Here is a 26,708-nt window from a genome sequence, read left to right on the forward strand (position 1 = left end):
AGTAACTATATCTACAAAAAACACGTTGTTTCTTTTTGTTCCCATTCCCAAAATAATTGTAGGAAAGAGAATTAGTGTCAGAAGACTCGGTTCCGATTTTGCACCAGGATGAGCATGGGTTAACTTTGCATGATGGCCATCAACCTGGGATGCTTAGATTTTGCAGAGGTGTTCAGTCATGCCTCTTGCTGGTGCGTTGCTATTCCCTTGGTACTTTCCCGAGTCTCCCTTCAAGCAGAAGGGGAGCTCTACTGAGAGCTTCATGTGTTGTAGCTATTTTAATTTTACCGACATAATGTAATATTATTATCCAGCAGGAAATGTAGCTTCCTACTGTGAACTCAAGACTATCCAATATTTTAGGAATGCTTTCTAACCTTCTTTCCAGCATCAGGGAAATTAGTGTGTCAAATAGCCCTGTCCTGCACTATCCCCACCCCTCTACCCCTTCAGGAAAAGAATTTACAAACTTGCTTTTAGATGTCCTGACTTGTGAAATGTAAGATAATTTTTATTCTATTCAGATATTAATTGTTTCTGAAGAGGGCTGTAACAGTACTGAAATTTTAAAACTCCTTCTTCGAGAAAAGACACTAAACTACAGAGAACATTTTAAAAAGTAAAAATATTCTTAGTAGAACAACCCTCCCCCCAAAATGAAACAAACAACCAACAAAAAAAGATTCAAGTAAGAGCAATTTAACTGCAAAAACTGGAGCAGATCATCTATGTTCATCTATGAATATGATCCTACATGTGGGCAGATTTTAGGTATGTTCTGTGAAGTTAATTTACATGTTAATTCAAATATTTTGGGATTTTTTTTGCCTTAATAATTAATAAGGAAGGATGGAATTGGCAAATCTGATCAGCACTGATGTCCCAAGTTTTAACTTGCACTGTTTTAAAAATACCGGAACTGTTAAAGATTAATCTCAGTTTTTCTGGAAATTACCACCAGATCAGGAATTATAGAAGTTCATTTTAGTAAAGCATGTATTCACTCTGAGCGTGTTGTCAAGTCTGTAACCTATATTTTTTTTTTTACTGCAGAAGCAGGCTAGAAATGAGGCAGAACAAGTGCAAGTCTTACAGCCCCTCTCTGAGACAGAAAACATGGAAATGCCTCTTGGCTGCAGAGTTTTGTTTGCAGTGCAAAACTGGAGCCTCTAGGGAGGATGATGATGCTCCTTAACCTGACAGTGTGACAAACACTTCATCCTTATGTCCTGTGTTACAGGGCAGTCTGCTACCAGATAATATGTTTTTTTTCACACATATTTTACCTGTTTTATCTAGAAAAGAGAAATTCAATAACGGGGTTGTTTGCATTGGTATGTAGTAGAAAAGGGGAATTTGTAGCCCAAACCTCTGATTTTTTTTCCACAGCCTTGTTTCTTGATTGCTCTTTTTGTGAGAGTTCAGAACATGCAGGCCGTATGCCTTAAAGTAGGCCATTTCCTGGATCTCCTCTTATTCCTTAATTTTGTATTGCTGAAACTTTGCATATAATTAGTATTTGGATCTCCTACATATGGCTGCAATCTCCTCCTGTATCTACAGAACTAGATATTTATAGCAAATCCGCCTAAATGTATTATTCCAGTGGTGAGAAACTGACTCAGTGCACATTGTGATTCCTCCTGCGCCCACGTCGGTGACCAACTGTTGAGTTTTGGCATGTGTTGCATTCCTGGGTGTGGTTGTAGGACAATCCAAGATAACCTCAGTTGGCTTTGTTACAGCTATCAAAGCATTTAATTCCAGACTCTGAAGTTATTCTGTCACCTTTAGCTTTAGTTCTTTTTTGTAAGATTTGAGGGAGAGAGAAGTTATATGACTAATAAGAAAGGCCTGGTGTAGTTCACAAACTCAATACATATTGAATATATACATTTTTAAAATACTGAGTCATGGGAATAAAAATTTCTGTAGTTGTGGTGGCTTGTCAGTTTTAGGGTTTGCAATCCTGGGTATACTGAATTTCGTCCTATTCTTTCTGCTGTAGTTTCATGGTTAAGGAGGTTTCACCTTGTAACATTAGTAAGTCTACTTCCAGTCAGGATGGCTGCAGTGTTTAATCTTGAGAAGCTTCTAAAAGGCAAGTTCATGGACCAAGACAGGACTCACCCTCGAATTAAGTTTGACTACAGAAGGATCAAGTACAGTAAAGAAAACGAGGACTGAACATGGAAAACCCCACAGTAGCTGTCAGCCATGATGCACGGACTACAACCCCCTCTTGTGATAAGGAACTTCCAATAGGCAACGTGAATATGAGTGTACTGGAAACTGTTGTCACTTAATAATGTTGGCATTGCTCAAACTCAAGACATGGATAGGCTGAGGGAGTTTTGTCGGCTTGTGTAGTCAGACACTGTGTACTTTATAAAAATGTTTCTCTATAATCCCTATATAAACAGTGCTGGTGGTGAACTTCCGGTGGTTTCACAACAGAGAGAGGTGGGAAAGGAGAACCTGATTTTTGTGAATGTGGCCCCTTTCTTTGTAGAATATTTTCTTATAGACTGTGAGGGAACAATAAGAATATAAGAATTCTAAATTTGTTAAAATACCTCATCTCTCCTTAATAAAAAAGGAGTGATTAACTAGGCTGCCCTTAGAAATGATTGTGTTATTACTTTTGCAACTTGATAGATTTCATTGAAGAAGCCTTAGTTATTGAAAATATTGAGTATGATAACTGAAGAAACATGCTATTGCATTGATAATTGATCTTTTTGGGTGATATTTATGAGTTTATCAACTTTGCCTGACCACTGCAAAATATCAGTTGGGTGTTACTCTTAAATGTGCTTAGTGTGAACTTTGAGGAAGGGTGGTTTGTGGCTTCCAACAGTACTTTTTGAGGCATGTGATTCAAATGCCTGTAGACACTTGCATAATTTTACTGTCATGAGACTAAGTTGGCCAGAGAAATATATGTAATAGCTACTTGGCTTTTTCTCCTCCTAATTTATATAAGTTCTGTGATGTCGCCCTTTCTGAGTAGGAATCCAACTTCTCAAGTCTCACTCTTGGCAAAGCTGTGTATTTATGCTCGTATTCAGAAGGGAAGGGTTTGTATAAATGCATCTCTATCTACAGTGGTTAAACTGCTATGGATGTCGAAAGAAACCTCTTCTAGTGGATGAGGAGTTCTGTAGTTCTTGTCTGAGAACTCTCTCCTTTTCCAGAAAATAATACCACTGGAGGAGACCACTGCCTTTATGTCATGCTAGCAGTTTGTTTGGTGCGATGTGTGCAGCTCCAGAAAGCTGCAGGTAAGGTGCTGCTGTGTAGGTGATATCAGGAGGTGAAGTTTGAGCTGGGAAGATACAGAACAAACCATAAGCAGAGTAGAAGGACAGCTCTGTACTAAAGATAATTGCAGTGCACCTAGTAGATGATCAGCCTTTGGAATTAAATCTGACCTTTAAGAAGTAATGTGAGGTACTTAACACCCAGCAAGTGCTAGAAAATGTAAGTAGGGAGACCCAACCCATTCTGATGTAGGCAGCCTTTGGTTTGCTAGTGCTTTGTTGATATATTTTTGCAAGACACTAGTTGCCATCAGTTAACCAGGAGTGAAGAATGCTAAAGCTGCTGGAAGAGTGGTGCAGTTTGAGTGGACTTCCTAAGTTCTGCCATGTGGACTGATATTTTCTGGCCAAGTGAAACGTATGACTTTGGTAATGTCAAAGGGACATAAACAGGGGTTGTGGTCAAGATCCACTCTTGTGGAATTTGCCAGCAAGAAGGAATTATGACAATTCCTTCGGGGATCTGATTTTCCTGGAGTGGAATAAGCTCACTTTCTACCTCAATTCAGTACCTGTGTCACTAACTCACTATTTGTATGCCTTCCTTAAAAGTTCTATTTCTGTGAATGTAGTAAAGAAGGCGGTTAATGTACATAGAGGAATTGTAATTAAGGAATGTATAATTGATTTGCTGTGAAGAAAGGTGGTGTTGTCTCCTATGTAATTTTTGACATTCTAAATGGTGTTATCCACATTGTCAATATGCTGCCTATTGTGTCAGGGAAAACTACACATTGTGTAAGGATTTACTTTTAAAAAGTTTTCTGGACTGTCCTTTTCACTGAGTCTCTGCTGCTGGGTGCCAGCTGTTACATTGCAGGTGTTTTTAGACTGCCTTCCTCTTCATCCTGTCTTCTGCTGCCAAGTTCTGTTGCCGCCCCAGGAGGCAGCTGTCTTTTGTGGAGGTGAGGTGATGTTCTCTGTACCAAGACGGCTACACAAGGCACATTATTTCATCTGTCAACCTGGGCAGCAGCAGCAGCACAATTTCCTACTTGCCCAGACTGTAAAACTCATACTGCTTCTGTGTCAAGCTCATCCGTAACAGGAGTGAAATTTGTTGCTTGCCACTGTGGTCCTCCATTGGCAGGCAACAGACAATATGGCAATGGTAGAATCTGAATATATTATCCAGAGGAAACTCATTTGAGTGATGCCTTGGTTACTTTGGTCTGCCACTTGCTCTGTGCTGTGTCTGGTTTTTGAGGAGTGACTGGTAGCAGTGTGCTTTGCTGTAGATGTAGAAAGGCTGCCAATGGGGTGCAGGATTTCAGGGTCATTGGGTGATATTTCTGTCTGTGCTGAGCTTGAAGCTTCATTGATTGCTCTGATGGACATGAGAATGAAAACAATTTTTCCTTCTTATTTCCTGTTTGACTTTTCTTGGTCCTTTGCCAAGCAATTTAAAGTTGGAAAGATGACAGCTAGTCTATGATTCAAGAGGCTATTGCAGCTGTGTGGTTTTCCAGCACGTGTTACTTATGGGCAGTAAAAGTGCACTTTTTGGAACTCTCTGCCACCGAACTGTATGTGTTGCAGTACATCATTGAAGCTGCTTTACTGTAGTGAACAACATTTCATTTAGAAAGGTGAGAGACATCTGTGGATTTCACAGATCCCGCCTAGCTGAGGTCATTCAGTCAGACTGGTGTGTTCGTGAGGACTGCTGGCAGCACTGGAGCTGCTGAATTGCCACTGTTTTTGGCAGCCCTGCCTGTACTCCTGTACTGACTCCTGGGTAGGCTGATCTCCCTCTGGGAGAACATGACTGGCTATGTAGCTGTGGGATATGTTTAACTTTCTGAAGGAGATGGAAGCATGATCCCATGTGTGACACACAGCATCCTACTTTGCTTAAGATCAAGACAGGAGTGAGGAAGGTAATTTCTATACCAATAAGAAAATGACTTACTTATATCTGTAGTTCAGAGTGATATTAATATTGGACTTTATTCCTGAGTTTGAACAGCTGTAACAAAAAAGCCAAATGCTCAATTTGTTCGAATAATGAATATCTTTGTCTTTTTCTCCATGTCTCAGCTGGCCCCTTATTCTAAATAAAGTTAATAGATGCTCAATTGCAGCACAATATACAATATTTCTGTAGCTCTTAGTGGCCCTAGCTGATGAAATGTGCTTTACTGATGGCTTGAGATATTTCTGAGTTAATTCAGCAGATATTGCTTTTGTAATAAAAGGCACTTTTTCATGCTCTTTTGCTGTTTTTCTTAAATGTACCATTTATTTACAGATCAAGGCTAAAATAAACAAAGTAGTTTAGAATCAGTTAGGTGGCAGAACTGTTCATGAGCAACAGTGAAACAGGAGTTTTATGAATGTGAGTATTTTTGGGATTTTGGTATTCATGGAAATAGGTGAAAGTCTTAGCTCTTTGTCTAGATAAACTGGGACCCCCAAAGGCAACACTAACATTTTGAGATGCACGTCTAAACTTTGTCTTTTGAATTGGTCAACTATTAAAGTGCAGTTGGATAAACTTCATCTCACTAATAAGTGTTCTGTGTCTTATTGCACTAAGAACACTTTTGATCCTAATTTCTAGATTCTACAGACAATTTCAGTGGAATGCACATTCTGGCCTTTTCTTAACATTGATTTTGAGGCGTGATACAACTTGTGAAGAAAACACGCATTCAAAGGCTCATTCTGGCTTTTAATGCATGTTTGTTTTTTTGTAGCAGAAGTTCTGTGCTGATCTTGAAAGAGTTAATAAAACCTGTATGCTAACAGTTGGAATTCAAGGGTAAGAGAAAACTAACAGAAAAAAGTTGAATTAAGATCCCAATATTTTATCACGAGGAAAGTGGTAGAGAAAGATTGAATCTATTATACCCTAAGCCAAAGACTTGGCTTGTGTTCTGAACTGCCATAGATTTAATTTTGACTAGAGGATAAAATGCTGATGTGAGTGCTTGCAGTGTATTTGGTAGGTAAAGCAGTTCTACAAGTTTGGAGCAGTCTGTCTCAGGTAGTGAAATGAGATTTTACCCCACCCCGGAATGTTTTATTGGACTAACTGGTTTAAATATTGCTTATAGGCTGGAATTAAGATCTCACTGTGGTCTTGGAAAACCAAATATGTTGACTAGATTGTTAGAGAATTGAACATATTGCTTCCATTTTTTGATTAATGTTTTGATTAAAAAAAAAAATCTTCATTATCATGAAGGAATTTTGTAATGATTAATTTGATTTTAGGTGAAAAGGGTAGAAACTATCTCTTTGGATGCTTACAGAGTTATTTAGTTAGAAAAATATATTTTCATTGTTAGGTATACTTAAAGTGGGTTTGTATAACTGAGCTGTGTTTTCTCTTCACTGAGTTTAATGGGAGTATAAATAACCAGTTTGGAGGGGGACCCCTGGATTTATAGATGTCTCAAGCTTTATGTCATAATTCTCACTGAGCATGTAATGGTGGATTCATAATACATTATTGCTGATCACCAATAATGTGTTACTAGTTTTACTGATCATCATGAAATCTGGTGATTTCTGTGAAAGGAAATGTCTCAGAGATTACTATCAGTGTTTAAAAAAACAGTGCCTGTGAGATTTAGTAGCAATAGCAGTTAAATTCCTATCTCCTGTCTCCATAAAGACCGAAGTTGTGAGGCAAAAGGCTTTAAATGCCAAGTGATAGGAAGAGGGAGTGGGGAGGGAAGTATGCATCTGTTTATAACAGCTAGTGTTAAAAATGTGACTTAGAGTTCTTCCAAAAAAATCCAAAACCTTAAATGCAGTATGATTGATTTGTCTTTTTATCCCTTAATTTTTTTTGACCAGTAAAATCTACCACCCAAATCCTCCCCAGTTCCACTGAGGAAAATCCAGCCTTGACTGGAGTTGTTGCAAATCGGTATAATGGTGTAATAATTCCAGATTGTGGCAATTGTTCTTTAAAAGAAACACTTGAAATAATCTCAAAATCCATTGTCTTTTTAGGTACAGGGAGGAAAGGACATAAATTCTCAGATGAAACCTTTTATAGCCCCTGTTGGTCTTGACCTTATCTCTCTTTTTTTTTCAGCCCATAGCTTCATATTTTTTATAACCATGGAATCAAGGTTATAGTTTCAAGCAAGAAGGATTTTGAGAGAGGGATTTTTAAGAAAACTATTATTGCAGAACCTGAGGGGAAAAAAAACAAAACGTAAGTCACCAAGTCATCGTATTCTTGCTATTGTTGTATGAACTTCATGTTCTGATAACTGATTCTACCATACTTGGGTTTGCGGATTTTTTTTGCACAAAATTACACAGATCAGGATTTTATTAAGGTAAATGCCTGTAAAACATATTTCTTTAGTTATGTTGCTATATGTAATTTTCAAAATCACTAAGTGTGCCACGGAAGTTGTGCTTGGATCTTAAGGCTTTTCAATAAGCAGACACAGGAACCATTAGGCATGAAACGAGGTTTTACTTATGTGTAATCATAAGGAATGCTAGTTGTCTATATACAAAATTGTACCAGAAAGCTGGAATTGTGTTAGAATACCCTACTTAGAGACCTCTCATAGGGGCTATGGTAACAGATTCCTTAGATGTTGTGTGAATTCTTCTGTGGGTGATGAAACATGTGGCTTATTATTAGCATCCTAGAAAGGGTGCAAAATATTTTTTAAGGTATTTAACTGATGAGGGAATTCAGAAAACATTGCATCCTGTGTGCCTAAAAGAATTTATAGCTTATATCTATCTGGCTTTGTTAAGCTAGCTTCTGATTTGATTATGTTTGTGTAAAAGGGATTTGGGAAATAATCGTGCTAGTTCCTTGTAATATTTTGTGAAGAGTTATTATGAGAAAAGAGTTATGGAAAACTCAAAACTTGCACTGGACAGGTGTACAAATGTTAATTTTAATTCCTAATATAATAAATAAGATTTGTGTGAAGAAAAAAATCTATGTTCTTACAAGTCAACCACAGTTGCTATGGTGGACACAAGAGTGGGTTCTGTAAGAAGATTCTGCCCATGTTTATGTGAAGTGAACTTTTTGTGTTGTTAGGCTTAATAAGGGATGATCAAATGATTTTCTGATATTCTGACAGCCAGAAAAAGTTGCTGCATCTTTCCTCTAGGCTCATTGTTATGAACAAAACCTGCCATTTTCCACAAAAGCATGTTGCAAAGCCTTCACAATTTCGCTTTAAGTTATAAATTAATATTAAAATGCCTTTTGTGACACTCACCCTCCTTCTCTGCATTGGCTGCAGTCAATAGTGTGGTTGATTTAGCGTGAACAAGCTGAGGAAAATGCACAGATAAAAGGACCTTAATTATATTTATCTAACTGTTGGAGGATGGGAGTGATTGAAGTGTCTTGAACTGCCATGTAACAGCTGCCAGGCAGTGACTGACTGAAGTGCTTGGGCCCACTGCAGTAATGGTATAACAAGGAGTCATCTGTCATTCTGTGAATGACAAACTTTGTGGCAGTTTAGGCTAACTTTCATTTTGTAATTGAGATTGACTAGTGCACCCATGAGTTGTTGCCACAGTAATTCAAATTTTGTCAGCTATCTGGAATATACGAATTCATTTCATTTGAATGTCTTGAGCTATAGAAACTTCTGCTTCTGTGGGTTTGGGAAAGGGAGATCCTTGCCACCTGTAGTGAGCCAGCTCTTGGTGGTCCAGACATAGCTGTGAGCTAACAACTCTGCTGTGGTGCTGTGAGAGCTGCAACATGGGGGTTTGGGCAGCTGAATTAGCTGTGAAGGGAAACCAGCTTGTGAGTTGTACTGGTTCGCAACAAAGGCTCCATAGCACAGTAATTCTCTTGATACAGTGTTGGATCCCAAGGAAGAATAGAAGGTTAAGGCAGACATGAAGTAAGACTTCCCAGCTGGTCAGATTGGACTGGGTGATTTCCTGAATGGAAGGCTGCACCTCCACTATAGCCTTTGGAAGTTTTGATCAAATAATTAAACTCTGTGTGTGTTTTTTAATCCCTTTTTATTTTTAGTTTGTAAAATTTCCCAGAGCTAGGAATTGTACAGTTAATTCTGTATCATGACGAAATATCCTTTTATTGAAACCTGGGCTGCTGCAGAATTCTATTGTTTTTCGTTGTTTCTACAACATAAGAATTGGAAAATCGTAATTTAATTTTCTAACATGTGTGATACTATAGTTTTTCTGTCTTTCCCCACTAGCAAATTGCTCTTCTGAGATGAAGACTTTTGATGTATCTAATCTGTCCTTGAACAGATATAATTGATATAGTCCTTGCTTTCCTTGTTACCTTCCTGCACCTCTCAGGTCTTGGATTTGGGTGATCAAGGGACATATTTTTCTGGTCTTTCAGCCCTTTTTGTACTTTCTTTAATATCTAATTTCATTTCAAAATTCAGCATATATTTCTAAGGATACCTTTTAAACTAAGATGTTCATGTTTGAAAACCATTGAGTTATATGTATGTATCTGCCCTTAATGTGAATGATTCACTTGGAAATGATGTGCCTTGATTAGTTAAAATTCTTCACATGTGTGCAGATGAGCTGCAAAGCAAAAAGACTTGAACATCTTTCCACAAGGCATGGCTAGTGTTTCTTTGCTAAACATTTACTTATTTTCAGTTATTTTAGATAACATAGTTCAATTAGCTTTGTATCACATAAAATGTTTAGGAGACTTGCTTTACACTGGTGACTGACAGTCTGCAGGGTATTTTTAGGGTGAACCTACAAAACAAGGGGATTACTGCCTTATATATCTGCACTTAAAGCTCTTAGCATATTCTACAGGACCGTAGTCAGAGCTTGTAGTTGCTGTGGTGTCCGATGAATTGGTACATTTACTTTAGAATAGTTATTGATGGAGATAATGAGTCTTGCTTTCTTTCATTTGCTGAACTTCACAGGTTTGTGAGAGGCAAATTATTTCTCTTACAACTGCTGGAAAGAGCATTGCATATCTTTAGTAATAACTTCTGCCTTGCAATGATCAAACTTGTATTTTTGTGAGAGTTTAAGAGTCTGAGTGTTTTCTGTGGTGGTATTTCTGTTACATAACATTATGGAATACTGAGTACTGTATTTAATTGATGCAGTCTGGGGCTATTTATGTTTGAAAAGTCTAGCTTATTTTACAAAATTCTAGAGGATAGGGCCTCTAGTAGCTGGATGTTTTAGCCCCACAGTTGTTAATAGTGTATTGCAGTACAGCTCATTATTTCATTTCCTGGTGTTTCATAAGCTATCTGCAATTTTTGTTTACTGGCTTTTGCCAGTAAGATGTTGCTGTCATAACATTGTTTTTTCCTCTCCTTCCACCCTCATCCATGGTACAAATAGACTTGTTAAAGTGCTCTGGAAACAGCTGTGGTGTGCTCTCATGATACCTTAGCTCAGGTATGAGACAGCAAGATATGTGATGGGTTTGAGAGGATGGTTAGTACCTCACAGCTTATGGTGACAATGCATCACGATTTCTAAAAATGCTGTCAGAGACATAATTGTCACAGGTCTGACCTCTTTGGTCTTATATAAATATTTTGAGGTTTCGATTTCTGTTGTGTTTTCAAAGTACGACCTAAATATTGCTTTCACTGCTGGAAGGTGAGTTTTCTACATCTGGTATGTTTGTTTCAGTAGTCTTTTAATTATGTATCCAATACTTTGTTTATCTCCAAAAGGAAAATCCTCTTAATTTGAATTCTAAATAATAATGATAACAACAACAAAATGTATTTATTAGCTCAACAAATTGAAGAAATGCTTCACCTTTATGCATATTTTGATGTCTTAGAATGCTTACTTGTAGTGTTGTATTATTAGATCATAATTGGGTAATGAAAGGGTAAATGGGTTGGAAAGCCATGTGGTGAATAATGTGGTTAGTCATACTGGATTGTGAAAGCAGGACTATTAACGTTTTAGTGGGCATGCTCATATGGTTACATGCCTTCATTTGCTTCAGTGTGACAGTGCTGGATTTAATTAGATTTTATGGGATCTAAACTTACAAAAAGGCTCAAAGTTCTGCATTCAAAATCTGACACATGGGGTGACCTTTTCTTCCTTAGAAGATGAGGGTACTCTGTGTTCTTGTGCTGGTGAATAATTGCAGAGAAGCTGTTGCAGGGCAATTGCAGCGAGTTTTGGCTAACCTTTGCAGTAGGCTTGGAGAGATAGGACATTACATGTTTTTGTACTGTGTAAGTGGGAGAGGAGGGGAGGCCGTTTGTTTAGCAGCAATGCTTAATAAGGATTTTTCAGAAAAGTAAAACTCCATTCTGGCAGCTTCATAATAGACAGGGACAGACTATTTACCTTGGCAGCAATCGACTTGCTTTCCTAGCCTGCCTCTTTGTTGTAAATGAAATGTTCTTACATTGTGGTCTTAAATTTAGGGATTCAAACTGTACATTAGAAAGCAAAATAGATCTAAATGTTTTGAACTACTTCTTTCTTATTTGTGCTTGTACTGCAGGTAAGCCTGCCAAACCCAAATATCGTCCCAAGAAAATGACCTGAAACAAGCATATTTCCTTGCTGATGTCCTAGTGTCCTGGTTATAGCCAAGATCTACAATAATGTTGAAGTGTCAGCAGGGAATTGACTTTTATAGGAAAAAGAAATGTGGAATACTCATCTGGAATACAAAAGTGTGGGCTGTGTGCATTTCCTGATGCAGACCCTTATGGATTTTGTAATAAGATTCAAATTTTGATAATACTCAAAAGATAGCTGTTAACCATTAGCCTGTGAGCAGATGTGACCAGGTTGTATTTGCACAACAACTCAGCCGCTGAGTTTTCTAAGGATACAGGTCTTCACAGCCATGCAGAGGAATGTTTTCTGAAGTGTTTTCCTGGTAAGGAGGTTAGGTAAACACATTTTTTTCAATGAAATTAAGATAATTTGTATGTCTTCTTAGGTCTGAAGTATCAGGTAGCTTTGGCAGGAAAAATACATCTTGATTCAGAAACCTTTGATGTCAAGAAATGCTTGGTATTTGTTATGCAAAATCCACATTAGAGGTGGATGATCTTGCTGTAGGTTTCAGGCTCTTTTTTGACTTGTTCCTTCGGCAATGTTAGGTGCATTTCACTGGGGAAGAGCACATAGGAGCTGATAGTTGTGCATTTGTTTATACTTAACCTGTGTGTGTCCAGCAGGCATAGAGGTGTGAATGAGACTTCTTTGTTGTTTGTGTTTTTTTAATTACTTAATCTGATAGTAACATGTTAATTGGATTAATTTTATGATGGAGGTTTGTAAATTTTAGAATGATCCCTAAAACACATTGTTCTTAAAACTATATTTCCCTGCTGTTTGAAATGCATACTTCTAGGAATTTGATTCAAGTGTCGATACTACTGCTGGTGGTTCAGGCTTGCAAGAGGACTTTGTACTATAAATCAGGAGGATGGAACCCCGGGGTGGGGGGAGTGGGGAGGCGGGTGTTCCCTCCTGCCCCCAGGTACTCTGTATTTGTTGCAGGCAGAGGGTACTTTGCCCTTATTTGACCCATGACGTTCTTTTTTCTAAATTAGTTAAAGTAAATAGGAAACAGTATTAAATTCTGAAAGAGAACAAAAGTAATCCCAAACCCTTTGAATGTTTTTTAAAAAACTGGCCGAAGACTAAATACCATTTTTTATCCTTTTCCATTGCAAATAGAAAAGATAACAGATAATTGAATGCAGATTAAATAACCTTTGTGAAGGCTAGAGTTCAGAAGAAAGATTAAAAAATGGGTTTGTGCTGTTTCTTTGTCCTCAGTGTTGAAACTGTAAGTGGTTGCTTAGGGTGAAATATGTAGTATGCCCTGGCTTAAAATCTAAGCACTTAAATTTATGGACACAATTCAGGTACTCATATTGTCCTTCTGCCCTGCAGATTCTGTAGCTTGGATCCTCTTGTAGCTGCAACTGCTATACAAAAAACATTCATGCAAAATCTAAATTAACTGCTTACCTAAAGGTAAGGGGAAACATGGGTAAACTGTTGCAAGGCAAGCTGAGCTCCAAATTTGCATCATCATCAGCTTTCACCTGATCTAACTTCAGTTAATATGAAAGTTTACCCATCTCTTACTGAAGGGTAAATTGCTGGCTTGTGCTTACCGAAGGGTAAAAGTGAACACACTTGTACGGCAGAGCAGCTAGCAAGACATGAATTAACATGCTGATTTATCTTGTGGTAATTTGTTCTGCAGCCATAACCTGATGATGCATAAGCCAATGAAGCCAAGGGTGCTTCAACATGCATTTTTATCCATGACAATGTTGTTTCTGTTTCTGACAGCTGTGCCCCTGAGCTGTCAGTGGACTGATACAGGTGTAAATGGTAGCTTTTCTGCTGGTCAAAAGAATAATAGTGCTAAAGCTCTCCTTAAATTGGCTTAGGAGTTCTGTTTCCAAAATATAACAATTTGCATAAAAATAAATGGCACCAGAAATTTTAAAACTCACTTGTCTTTTTGATACCTTTTGTAGGTACTTGTATGGTGCTTTGGGAATTGGTCTAATGTTCAGTCTCATATTGTAATCTCTTGGATTGCAAAAGTGATGAAGGTTTTCATGTTGTATAGGTGGTTTTGTTTTGGTTTTTTTCTCCAGTGGACATGACCAGTCAAATATCGAGCCGTTCTGCAGTAAACTGCCTGTTAGAGATAACCTTGAAATGTACCAGGACCCAAAGTGGCTCTGTTTCCTCTTTTCTCCAGAAGGTCTCAGTGCTTTCAGTCTTTGTTAGCAGTTTGTCTCTGATGTAATGTTATGTTTTGTGATTTAATTAGATTTTGAGTTCCCTGTCTTGGCTTCTCACCAGGTTTATCTTCACATACTGTTTTTCCATTGTCATCTCACTCTCTGGGCCTGAGCTGGATTTGTAAAAGTGAAAAGTAGTTTTGGTGGTTTGATTTGCTTCTTCTTGGATGATTTTAAAATACTTTTAATTAGAGGACAAACCAAGTTGCTAAATATAAAAATGTCAGAGACAGATAACTTTCATCTTACATAATCCCAAAACAGTATAGAACTTTGTACAATATCAGTGATGCTGTCAGTTTAGTAGAAAATATTCTGATAGCTTGTTGCAGCCTAGGCTGATGTCTGTTGTGTTAGCAAGCATGCTATGCTTGTATGGAAATGCAAAGAATTCAAGTAGAAAACTCTCACTCATCTTTCTTTAGAGCGCAGGGGTTTTGAGCTCCAGACAAAATTAGTAAAAATTTCAGCTCTTAAATTGTAGCAAGTCATGTGCTTCTCTCCTAAATCCTCAAATACTCAGCCTGTGTGAATTGTTCTATTTAACACTTTCCCATCAGATGACAGTTCTAGTTATATGGGGCAGACATGCATGTTATCAGCAAATTAGGTGCTTGTAGGACAAACTGCTTTGCAGCCTACTCATAAGTCTTTGCATTTCAGAATACTCAAGTGTGGGCATTGGAGAGAGCTCGCTGGTTGCCTGACCAGAAATTATTTTGCTATTTGTCAGCATTTCTATCAAATAGAATAAGCTATTTTTCAATTGCTTGTTGCCAGTGTGACCTCAAAATTAGAACATGTAGGAAAATGGGTTTGTTTTTCATTAAAAGGGAAATACTTCAGGCAGAATGCCACTTTGGCTTCATATAGTAAGTGTAGTTGAGGAACTCCTATTCTCATCCTCCCCTGTGGATTGAGATTCCTAGTCAGAGTAAATGGCTGATAAGGCACCAGTCTCATGGGCAAAAGCAATGCCCAGGAGGGAGAAGTCCTACAGAATGCTCACATAAGCAAATGTTATGATAAGACAATTAGACTGCGGTTTTTCACAGGTGATACAGTGCTGTTCTCAGTTCTTGTTTTGTTGTTCATTGAAGTTTTCTAGGCTCAGAGTTACCTTGAAATTTAAAACTGGCACATTAGTCTTACTGCATCTGACAGTATTGGTTTAAGGGTCTGTTACCCTTTTTGGCAGAATGGAGTATCCGCGCCCGTTTGTCACTCCCCGAGTGCAGGGTCAGGCAGCTGGGCTGTGAGCCACGCACTGGCCACACTCCTGTGCTCTTCTTTGAAGCAGCTGGAGCAGCAGTTTTGCTCATCATGCTGTGGGAGTGCCAATCTGCAGCAGGAGCAAGTGTGTGTGTCTGTCCTTGTGAGCTGCAGCACGTGTATGATGTGTTCTGTTTTCTTTAGACTGAGTGATGCCTAGACTCCTCCATCTGCAGTTTGTAGAGCAAAATACGTAACTATATTGCTATAATGCCTCTCTAAGCCTTAATGGAGAATAAATCCTTGCAACTCCTCTTAAAACTTAGAGAATTGGCTTTGCACATTCAAAGATTTTAAAATGGCTCTTAGCTTGTAAAATAAAGAAACCGTGTTTATAGAGGAGTGTTGTGGTTTAGCCCCAGATGGCGACTAAGCCTCACACAACTGCTTGCTCATTTGCCATGGAGGATGGGGGAGAGAATCAGAAGAGCAAAAGTGAGAAAAAGTTGAGATAAAGGCGGTTTAATAGGTAAAACAAAAGCTAAAATAAAACAAGGCAAGCAAAGGGAAAAAAGGATTCATTCACTGCTTCCCATGGGCAGGCCAGGTGTTCAGTGATCCCCAGGAAAGCAGGGCTCCATCACATGTAATGGTTACTTGGGAAGACAAATGCCATTGCTCCAAACGTCCCCGCTTCCTTCTTTCTTCCCCCAACTTTTACATGTCGAGCATGATGCCATATGGTATGGAATATCCCTGTGGTCAGCTGGAGTCAGCTGTCCCACCTGTGTCCCCTCACAACTTTTTGTGCCCTGCAGCCCATTCAATGGTAGGGTGGGGTGAGAAGCAGAAAAGACCTTGATTCAGTATAAACACTCTTTAGCAACAACTAAAACATCAGGGTGTTATCAACATTATTCTCAGCCTAAATCCAAAACACAGCACTGTACCAGCTACTAGGAAGAAAATTAACTCTGTCCCAGCTGAAAGCAGGAGAGAGCTGCTGCTTCAGCTTGTTCAGTGGTAAGAAATGTGCATGGTTTTTATTTAGCACATATGTTCTAATCTGAATCTGCCTAAGTAAATTCAAGAAAATATTTTAGGTTACTAGTAATGTCAGGAATTTTGCAGCTATGAAGGAATGAAGTTAACACTTCTTTATAACTAGATAATTTTGATTGAGAATCCTTGAGCAACTTCCTGTCCCTGCCCTTACTCTGAATATTGAGTCTTTTTATTAGTAGTAATTTCTCCAATAGTGTCGTGGCTAATTGTAGTTTGAATCCAATAAGGGTGAGCATGTCTAAAGTATAGACTGACTTGTATATAGAAGTTGATACATAAGAGAATAGTGTATAAAAAGCTTTGAATTCTAGGCTTTGGAAGTGTGATTACAGAACTATCTTCCCCTTTTGAGAACTTCATTTCTCATTTAAATGTAAGAACTTCTACCAGTAGACTAAGCAAGGGCTGGACTGTTCCACTCAGTAAAAGCATGAAACTATCTCTCATACTTAAAGAACAGCAGAAGCACCTAATTTAGGAGCAGTTTTAGAACTATGAATCCTTGCCTTGCATGAGTGCCTTGTAAGCTTGTGCTGCTGTTGTCCTGCTTGGTTGCTTTAGGTAGGTGTTTGAATTTGGGGAGACAGGTTTTCATGCTCATCACTCTTTAGAGCCTCTCCTTTGTCTATTTTAGGTAACCTTATGCTCCCAGTAATAGTTATTTCTGGGTCTAATGTTTCAGTTGCTGTAGAAAGTTACTTAACGAATAATGGATTTGTGTTTTCTGCTTTGAAGTGAATATCTGACTTTTCTCTGAATCATTGTTCAAAATATTCTCCTTTCACAGGTACTTCTGTTCATCTTTGCAAAAGCTCAGATTTTTCACAGGGACATTTGTCATGATAGTGATTGACCCAGAGTGGCTAAATGTGTGTTTGGTGCCTATTGGCAGTATTCTTTTTTTTCTTTTTCTAGGACGTGAAAATCTGAGAAATGAACAAATTACGGCAAAGCTTTAGGAGAAAGAAAGATGTCTATGTCCCAGAGGCCAGCAGGCCCCATCAGTGGCAGACTGATGAAGAAGGCGTTCGTACTGGCAAGTGTAGTTTTCCTGTTAAGGTAAGAGTTTCTGCCTTTCTTTTGGCTATCCATGAGGTACTCTTGCTGTGAATTATAATTTGGGGTTTTTTTGGCAAGCATAACCAGCAGCATGCTTCATTACACACCTATTTTACAGTCAGCTCTTGTTGCAAAGGATATGGCTTTTTTATTAAAAGCAGGTGACTTGTGTAACAAGTGCCTCGGAAAATCAGTGTGAGATATCCTACATTATTATCTAGTTGAAATAAATTAGGTAGCTGGGCAGAGGATACAATATTTGTCTTCCTTTTTCTAGAAGAGCAGAAATGATAGACCTCTTGAACTGCATGGAAAGGTACTCAGTTCTCTAAGTTGAAAGTGTAGTTGCAGTTACGGTTTGACTTGTAAGGTAAGTGATGGGTTGTGATTGGAAAGCAATCCTCCCTCTTGATAATTTAAAACATTGTCAAGTAACACCTGGAGTTTTGACCAGTGCATGAGGTTAGAAGCACTTGCTAACTTCTGATAATGCCTTCTGTGCTACAATTTTGTGTGTGTTTATTTTACAGACTATTAATACATATGAAACTGAAATTACCTGTTTGAATTCTGATAACTTCTTCCAGATGATGAGATTATTATAAATAGGTATTTTCTTTTCTTTGTCCAATTCTGCTTCCCCCCTTTTTAAGAAACTGTATTTTAATATTTTAGAATAATATTTAATATTAATCCTTAAGAAATACCATAATAGAAATTAGTATAAAATTTAAGGTGTCTTGTTGCATATACTCCCCTTGTAATCAAAAGCTTTCTCCTAAAGGTACACTAATACTAGGTCTACAATAAATTGGAAGCAGATGACAGTTGGGGAAAGCTAATGGATTAAATATATATGTACAAGGAAGACAGTCTATGGTTCTGATGCCTAAGGACCTTTTATTAATTTTTATCTGTACTATGCTTAAAGTAATTCTCTCTGATAGTTAAAAGTGTGATGTTGCTAGGTGGAATTTTTGAAACTGGCTGTTTCATATTTTTGTGAAGCTGTGGGTTTGTGCAGATATATATAGTAAGTTTGAAGTAACTTTCACACTGGGTTATGCTCTATTGTAGTTGCTTTTACATATACTCAAGTGGGTACAACATTTCTAGTATGTTGTGATTGCTTGTTTGTCTTTGTCTTGTGTTATTTTTCTGCTGAAAGGAAGGAACTGTAATTCAGTACTAAACAGAGATGGTGTTTTGCCAAAGCTTTGGAAGTAACTGCTCTGTGGAAGCTCAAACTTAGTTTAAGGTTTAACACAGTCTAGGGGAGAAGAGAGTTGTAAGTTTGAGGATGGTTATTTTTTCATAATTTAGGCATTATACAGGGTGAAAAAAACGTGCTCAATTTCTAGACATTAAGTTTTATTCAAGCTTTTTCAATCCTTTACTGAACACAAAGGGTGTGAACCACTGCTCGCTGTTTAAAGACTGACTTTTTTTTAAACTGTCAGTTAGGACTTGCACTTCTAATGACAAATGCTTCCTGTATTAAATAAAGCATTCATCTATTCTGGGCACATGTACCCAAAGTCAAAAAAAGGTTTTGAGCTATTCTTTGCTGAAAAGGCATAGAAATGGATGAATCTTTGCATCCTGTCATCATAATGGGACTTATTTACACTTATTAGTCCACTTTTAGTTGGAATTCACTGAATTAATTTAATTTGTTCTTTGGAAAAAATACTCTAAGCTAAACACACCTCTGCATATGTTTCTTGGTTTGGTCAGAATGGTAAACTATTAATATTTAAATAATTTGCAATTAGATGAAAACTTAAATTCAGAACAATTTGATATTAAGAGGCATTATACCTTATTTGATTAGAATTTATCATCCAAAATACTGTGCCTTGATATGGACAAAGTGGAAATTTTTATTAGGCTTCAGAGGCAAAGTGGGTGTTAACTGGTGTTTAATAGATACAGACAGGAAGTATGCCATTGTGAGTGAACGAGATAAACCAGATGTAGAGTCATCGGTTTAGTGGGTGGCACTATATTTTGCTCACAGAAAGAATAGAACTTTGTCCTATTGAAGAAGAGTATCCTGTTACACTGTTCTTGGGTATTTTTTTTAAATTCATACATTCCAGGAAAAGTATGCCGTCTCCTATGTCCTTAAATGTCTCATGGGGTGACTTTTCTTCCTGATGCTCCTCAGTGGAGCAGGATAAACTGAGATATTTTGGGGAAAATGGTTGATTAATAGGAGTGCATTCAAATCTAAAAGATGGTGAAAATGCCTTAATTTTCTTCAAGTTCCTCAGTGGGAATTCCAAAGTGGTCTGTTGCCTGTAATGTAGCTGCTCAACAACAGTTTAATAGTTTCGGGGTGGCATTAGTCTGTCCTTATTCATTATGAACTGCCTTGCCCACTCCCTAAAAATCATCATCTATAATTCTTTGGAGCTCAAAGTGTAACTGAGTGGCAAGACCAGAGTCTGGGATTATGAAAATTTTACCTGTGCTCAGTGAAGACCTGAGAATTGTTAATAAATATTCTGCAGCTGCCTCTAAGGTTTTCTGTTTGAAAGTTAAGTACATGAAACTAAGGTAGTAGTGGCCGTGTTTGTTTCTCCTAATGCTGCTATTTTATTTAGGTAAGACTAATATTCTCTTCTTTTTTTTTCTTTTTTTTCCCCTCGAGAGAGAGGAGACTTGTGCAAATGTTAGGGAAAATTTGCTCTCAGTTTCTCTTGTAAAAGAAAAAGATCAAGATATACGTCACTCTCTTAAGTTGGTTTGTGTTTTAACTTCTTGCCTTTGGGTATTTATATTTTGCCGAGAGCTGGGGTATTTGTAGAGTGCTAGCACAGATTTATCCTTTTCTAGACATTACAGAACATGTGGAAGCACTTTGAAAGTCATGTTGGAAATAGGATTTCATCCTGCCTCCAGGCTTCACTCCATTAGTGTTGGACAGGGTCTCCAGTAGCTTTGAGGATGCTATACTGCAAGCACATTTAATGTTATTGAAAGGTTTTCTATGTTGGCATGGTTCTTGAAGCTCTTCCTGTGCTATGTCCACACTGATCCTTATTGTTAAAGTCCTTAAGTGTGCTGTTGGATTTTGAACAAATCTGATAAACCTATGGATTGCCTTTGCTTTGGTAGAGAAGATGCTCTGTGGAAAGTGTTGGTAAAACCTATCATGTTGTTGCTTTAAAATTCAGGGCAGTGGATTTAATGCACGGTTGGTTCTTTCCAGTGCTGTGCTCATAAATTTGGAGATGGTGATAATCATGGGTGTGTACTGTTACTTTAAGACAATGACACTCTTTTTTAACTCTGTTTAAAAGTCTGTTTTTCCACTAGTTGGTGAGGCTGCGTTGTGTATAACCAGCTACTGATCATATTTTCTCAGTGATCTTCATGTGTGTTGAGGTATTTACAGATGGTTGTTCTCTGTGTTGGAATTCTGACCGCACTTGTGGTGGTAATCTGACACATTCAGAGTACGGCTGTGCAATGGCTACTGACTTTCCTGTAATGTTCTTCTGCGTAAACTGCTTCAAATGCACGTTGAAAGATGCTGGAGTGTGTGACTGAATGGGTTTTTTGCATCTCCACTGCATCAGCAGAGACAGGTGCCTGTCTGTCAGCAAAGGTATGAAAAAGATGTGTTTAGAAAAGTGTGACTTGCAGACTTTTGCTATTCCATTGGGAACCTAAATGGTGTTACTCTCCTAACTTCAGTGGTGTTGGAAGCATGATACATTGCAGCTTTTATAGATGTACAACAAGAGTTGCCCTGTTATTAAATGGGGCAGTGGTACTTCTACTGGAAAATCTGTGCAGAAGAGTATTTTCAGGGGGAAATTTTCTTTTTTCCACTGTCTTAACAAACTGAAAAGTAAATACTGTGTTTCAGTAGCGAATCCTTCCTCTGAGAGAAAAACTGTGCCAGATACATGCAAGACATAGGGGCCTTAGATGAAGATATTGTATTTTAAACTATTCAGAAGTGTATTATTCTAACAGACATTACAGCTGTGCTTATCAGTGCTATAATTTATTTCTACACAATTGTATGCATCACAACTGCAAAAAAATTGCAGTTCATTGACATACACATTTTCAAACTTGCTTTCTTGCACCAGACACTACCTCACTGAGAACATGCAGCTGTTCTATGTTATAATGACTAAAATATTTGACACTAGGGCTTCTTTTGTCTGAAATGCCTTTTCGAGTGTCCCTCTGGGTAAGTGGTTTTCATTCATACAAATGTACTTTAGAGTAACTGGCCTGTGAAATTTATATCAGAAAAATTAGGTCATTTCCTTCTACCTAACAGAACTAAACAAACCAAACATTTACAAATTCTTGGTGGTTCTAACCAACTGGACATGTTAAACAGAATATTAACAGCTGATTGTTGTGATTGTAGAAGACACAACTGTTGTGTGCATTTTGGATAACTTAATTACTGTCACTGTCATGTTTTTGGTGGTCAGTCTCCTTTGACCTTAAGGTATCTAAAGCTACTGTTGCCTATAGCCTGTGAGTTTACTTGTATTTTTTTATTCCGTTTATTCCAACTGAAAGACTAGGTATATCAGTGAAAAAAGCCCCTGTGGGAGAGTTACAAACCACATTTCTATCTCTGAAGTCCAGGATTTTCTTCTGAGTGCCTGCTATCACTCAAGTTAGCCTTTCCACTGGATCTTGATTTCTGTGTTAGTGTTGATAAATAAAAATTGTATGGATAGAGTTGTACTTCCACATATAGAAGAATTGACTTTTCAGAGCAAATACTCTTCCACTGTTTCCTATGTAAGCCTTGCTTTGGTGGGAGATGTTTGTAAGGCACTGTGTTACCCTGTATTCAAGCAGAGACAGAAGAAAAGGGACCAACTGGCACTGAGCCCTGGGAGTATGCTCACTGGGACCTGTGAGTGTCAGTTCTCATCCCTGGGGTCCCTGGGATAACCCAACAGCGTGTTATGTCATTAAGCCATATGTGGCCCTGCTGAAACCACTATCCGTAGGAGATAGGCCATTTCTGTCACTTTGCTTTGTGCTCTCACACCACTCATAGCTTCCCAATTGTCTTCTTTAGTTTTGGAATTTGCATATTGGACTTCATTGCTTAACGTCAAATATATAAATCTCACATTTAAAATTACCTCTTATTTTTAATGAGTTTATAAATACAGCTTGCATGCCGTTCTGTTCCCCCAGGTCAGAAAGACTGGTACCAGCACAGGTAGCTGTGGCTTTTGTTCTGTGCCTTAAGTGCACTTCTACTTTGAAATAATAGTAGCTGTGGAAGGATTTACCAGCATGTTGAAGTGCCTTTAAGTTAGGCATGTGATATTTTTGACTGTAAAAGCTTGAGATACTTAAATAGTCTTTGGAAACTATGTTAAGTATTTTTAAGAAGTTAATGTGACAAATCTGCTGATTTCTGAAATGTTGCACAGCCTTACACATTAAACACTAGAAATCCCTACCTCTGAAGGCACGAATTGATGTTAGCAATGAACAATGACCGTTCTGTTGAATGCTAACCCTCAGCAAGCAATGGTACATTTTAAAATCCTGCAGCATATAACATCACAGGAAAAAGGCTTGAAGACAGGTAATTATAAAAGAATGGTGATTGTAATGGAAGGTGTGATGCTTGCCTACAATATATTCCTATGCATTTTTGTCACAATTAAAAGGAATGTAACGCAATCCCTAATGTTTAAACGTTTCACTCTTGTGTCCAATCCTTAGTTTTGTTTGAAGAGCCTTGCAAACAAGGAGTTTTAAATGAAGCTTTTAGCTCAGTTTTAAAAACCTCGTGTCTTTGGTGAAGGTCAAATTCTGAAATAGTTTCATAAACTTCAAGTTGTTTTAAAAATGACAGTTAATGTTTAGAGCCATAAAAATGGTTTGGATGTCCTTGCAGAAATATTCATTTTAAATGTAATTTAGGTGTTGGAAATCAAAGTTCTCATTGAGTTATACTTTTTAATTCTGTTTTATAAAATTAGGGGATCTCCAGTGTCATACATGGAAACTGAATTTTTTGCAGGACTTGAAGAAAAGGTACAGACTACCCCTGTGCAGTGTGTGTATGAAACTTGGTGCTATCAACACTCGATTTTCTTCTATTTTTTCTTTTCTTTTTTTAAAAGAAAGTTTTAAATTTATTTAAGAATGTTGAATTCCTGGAAAAGTAGGAATTGCACATCAGAGCAAGCAACGAAAAACCGAAGTCTGACAGTACATGCATGAAGCTGGGAAGGGGCTAGGAGAAAACTTCATCAAGGGAAATTTAGGATAGGCATTAGCAGTAGCAGCTTGGCAAAATAATGTTCCATTCTAACAGTGAGGCATATAAACTACAGAGTAGAAGGTGCAGCCTATTGATCTCCAGTTGCAGAAATGTCATAATACTTCAAGGCTGAATTCTCTGATGTCGATGTGGAAGTAGATCCTGCCCTGAGGCAAGTGCTGTCCTACATAACCTCCTGAGTTCCTTCTCTGCCTCATTTTAGGGATTGGTAAGAATATGAAGAATACAGCATTTGTATATCCTGTATTGAACTTTGGTACCTCATCTTCAATATTCCTAACTGGAAATGTTTGTTATTCCCTCACAGTATTGTTTCTGTTCACAATGATAAATGTAACGTGAGAATCAGTAAGTGAATGCACAGTGTGCCTCTTAGGTGGATGTGAAGTGAAAGACACAAAGAACTGCTGGGATGGATACTGCTTTAGATTCTTTTGATCCACACTATTCATAGACGTTTAGCAGGCTTAGGCTGCTACAGCTCCTTTTTTGGGGTGTTTAACAGGTTGATGAGACATTTTGATTTCTAGTGATGTGCATAGCATCCTAACTAACCTATAGCTTTGAGCAGTCAAAATTAAACCTTGTTGAGGCTTAATCATAGAATTTCTGTTGTCTGTGCTTCTACAGCTTTGTCTAAACAAACATCTGTTTCATACTGATAAAGGAAAAAAAGGCAGGAGCATGGGTGTGAGAGGAGAGAAATAAAGTGTTCAGCATTGGAATGTAAATCTTACAGAAGTGAGCAGAAAAGTAGCTCAGCTTTAAGATGTATCCAGTGTTTCTGGATTTAAGCTTATGTCTAGTTGCAAGACAGCATTTCACTGTGAAACTTTGGAGCTCAGGCTTTAATTCTTGAGCAATGCCAATCCCAGAAGCATATCTACACAGATGTCAAGTAGTCAGTCTTACTGTTGCAACTAATACCCCAGAACTTACACAGAGGAAGAAAGAGGAATGTTGCTGCCTCTAGGAAAAGTACCAAGGAATGCTGGTGTGCTCTTCTCTGTGGCAGCTAGTTTCCTAGCACAGGACACCTTGGACAAGACTTCAAGTAAGCTCATTTTCTGTGTCCATCTAGTTTCAAATGTAATCCAAAGAACCTAATCTGTTATTGCAAAGTAAACAGCGCATGTGAACATCTGCTGATACAGAGAGAACGCCCAATTATTTGTGTAGCTGAGTCTGTTTCAAAGAAAGATTGTAATAGCATATTACCAGACTTGAAACAAAAGTGGCATGAGTGAGTTGTCTAGGTAGAAGGAGCTCTGGTGAAGGATCTTTTTGCCAGCTATTATTGTTGAACTTTGAAATTTTGAAAATCAGTATTTGTGAAAGAAATGAAAATAAACAAAGAAAATGAGGGCATTATTTCTTGTACTAGGACACAGATGGTAGATCTGTTTTGTTTCTCATCAACAATGTTTCTGACCTGATATATCACCCCTTGATGTTTTATAGGAACTATTTCAGTAGCATATATTTGGGGGAAGACAGTAGGACTGACAGCTTCACCACAAACACTTAGTATGGTAATTTGAGTTGTTCATTTTTAGATGAAGTTGGAAAAAGTTTAAAATGTTGAAAAAGAATAAAGTTTCTCAAGCACTTTTCAAGTTGTAAGGATGTTTTACTATGTGACTTGTTCTTCTGTCGATTGCTTTCTGTTTAACTTGAGATACCAAAAACCACCGTCAGTGAAAGAGAACATAAAAATCGGAGGTGAAGAGGGAAAGTTTTTTGATTTTTGTTTAATTTGCTGTACCATCATCCTTTTTTTTCTGAAAATGTTAATATAAGCTCTACTTCTGTTTAGTAATGTTTGCATTAAGAGCTTCTCCAACAACCCCTGAAAGTATTTTATTTGGATTAGAGCTTTTATGTTATGTTACTTTGTATGTGGATTCTGTCCACAAGGATTTCAGCTTTCTGTAAAAGCATTGGTGGTTAATTTCTGGTATAACGATTAAATCTCTTACAGAACATCTTATGTCCGAGAATTGCTGATGTCATGACTATCATTCGTTGGTTGCTATGGAAATTAAGTATGAGTGCATTCAATATTAATACTGCATTCCTGCTATGTGCACTTTCCTGATGGAAAAGTACTCGCTTTCTCCAGGAACATTAGCTGCAGCAATCCCTGTGACAAGAAATGCTCTTTGCAGACATGTCTGGGGTACTCTCTTCCTTACTGTTCTCAAAGTCATCATCCACCACAGTATGGCTTAGGCAGTTCACACTGATTTTTGTGTACGCAGTTGTTGTGTGTCCCAGTCCTTGAGCGTGTTTGTGGTAATGGGCTGTCATAGATTTGCAGATTCACTTATATAGAGCGAGCCCAGGCACTTCAGCAGTATGTTTCTTCTCCTTTAGTTTGAAAGGAAAGTTCCTTTAAGAGATCCTGAAATGTTGTTTATACCAGTGTGGGATTTGTGTATCTGCTTTTTAAAGTGGTTTCCAGGTAATCTCTTAACTGTAGTGGAACAACAGAATTTAACAATGGTTTATTTTTCCTAAGTCCTGAATTCTGGTGTTTAATTTCAGACTCTTAACTAGTAGCTGTATTTCCTTTATTAAATTTTGAAATGTCACTTTGCACTAATAAGTTGAGCCAGTATTTCAAATTTAAGGCTAGGTTGTGATATAATTACAATTCGATACTTCTGTGTATATGTAAGCATACCAGAAAAGGTCTCAGGCTTTGAAGGAGTTTTTTGCCAATTTTCTTAAGGAAATATTTAGTTTTTTGATTATGTCCCATTTAAAGTCAGATAAATATTGTAGCACTGGTTAAATACAGCAGCCACATATATCTGCTCTCAGCCTGGCAGGGGAAAAAGGTTTTTAGAAATAAGCTTGAAGATTTTGAAGGAGGCCTGCTGCTTAAGGGACACTTGGCTAAAAGAAGAAGAGGACCACAGTGTTCTGATCATACAGCTGAAATTTATTTTTACAAGAAAGAAACTTAAAAGTAAATTGGCATGTATAAGGACTTAATGTACC

The 26,708-nt window shown here is 37.8% G+C and overlaps 1 protein-coding gene across 20 annotated transcripts in view; it reads left to right on the top strand.

Annotated features, from left to right (window-relative positions):
- Window positions 1-26,708, top strand: part of NUMB (NUMB, endocytic adaptor protein) — a 91,213-nt gene that overhangs the window by 38,976 nt on the left and 25,529 nt on the right. For 12 of the 20 annotated variants that reach the window (XM_027707165.1, XM_027707255.1, XM_027707284.1 and 9 more), the window contains exons 1-2: window positions 12,050-12,168; window positions 17,261-17,404. In XM_027707165.1, the coding sequence (XP_027562966.1) occupies window positions 17,279-17,404 (126 nt within the window). In that variant the 5' untranslated portion in view covers window positions 12,050-12,168; window positions 17,261-17,278. Of the gene's footprint in view, window positions 1-7,374; window positions 7,498-12,049; window positions 12,177-13,216; window positions 13,281-17,260; window positions 17,405-26,708 lie in introns of those variants that run through there. The other 8 variants (XM_027707178.1, XM_027707205.1, XM_027707192.1 and 5 more) reach the window with 5 other exon arrangements.

Source organism: Neopelma chrysocephalum, unplaced genomic scaffold, assembly GCF_003984885.1.
Source record: "Neopelma chrysocephalum unplaced genomic scaffold, ASM398488v2 Primary Assembly neopelma1_24, whole genome shotgun sequence".
Classification (NCBI taxonomy): domain Eukaryota; kingdom Metazoa; phylum Chordata; class Aves; order Passeriformes; family Pipridae; genus Neopelma; species Neopelma chrysocephalum.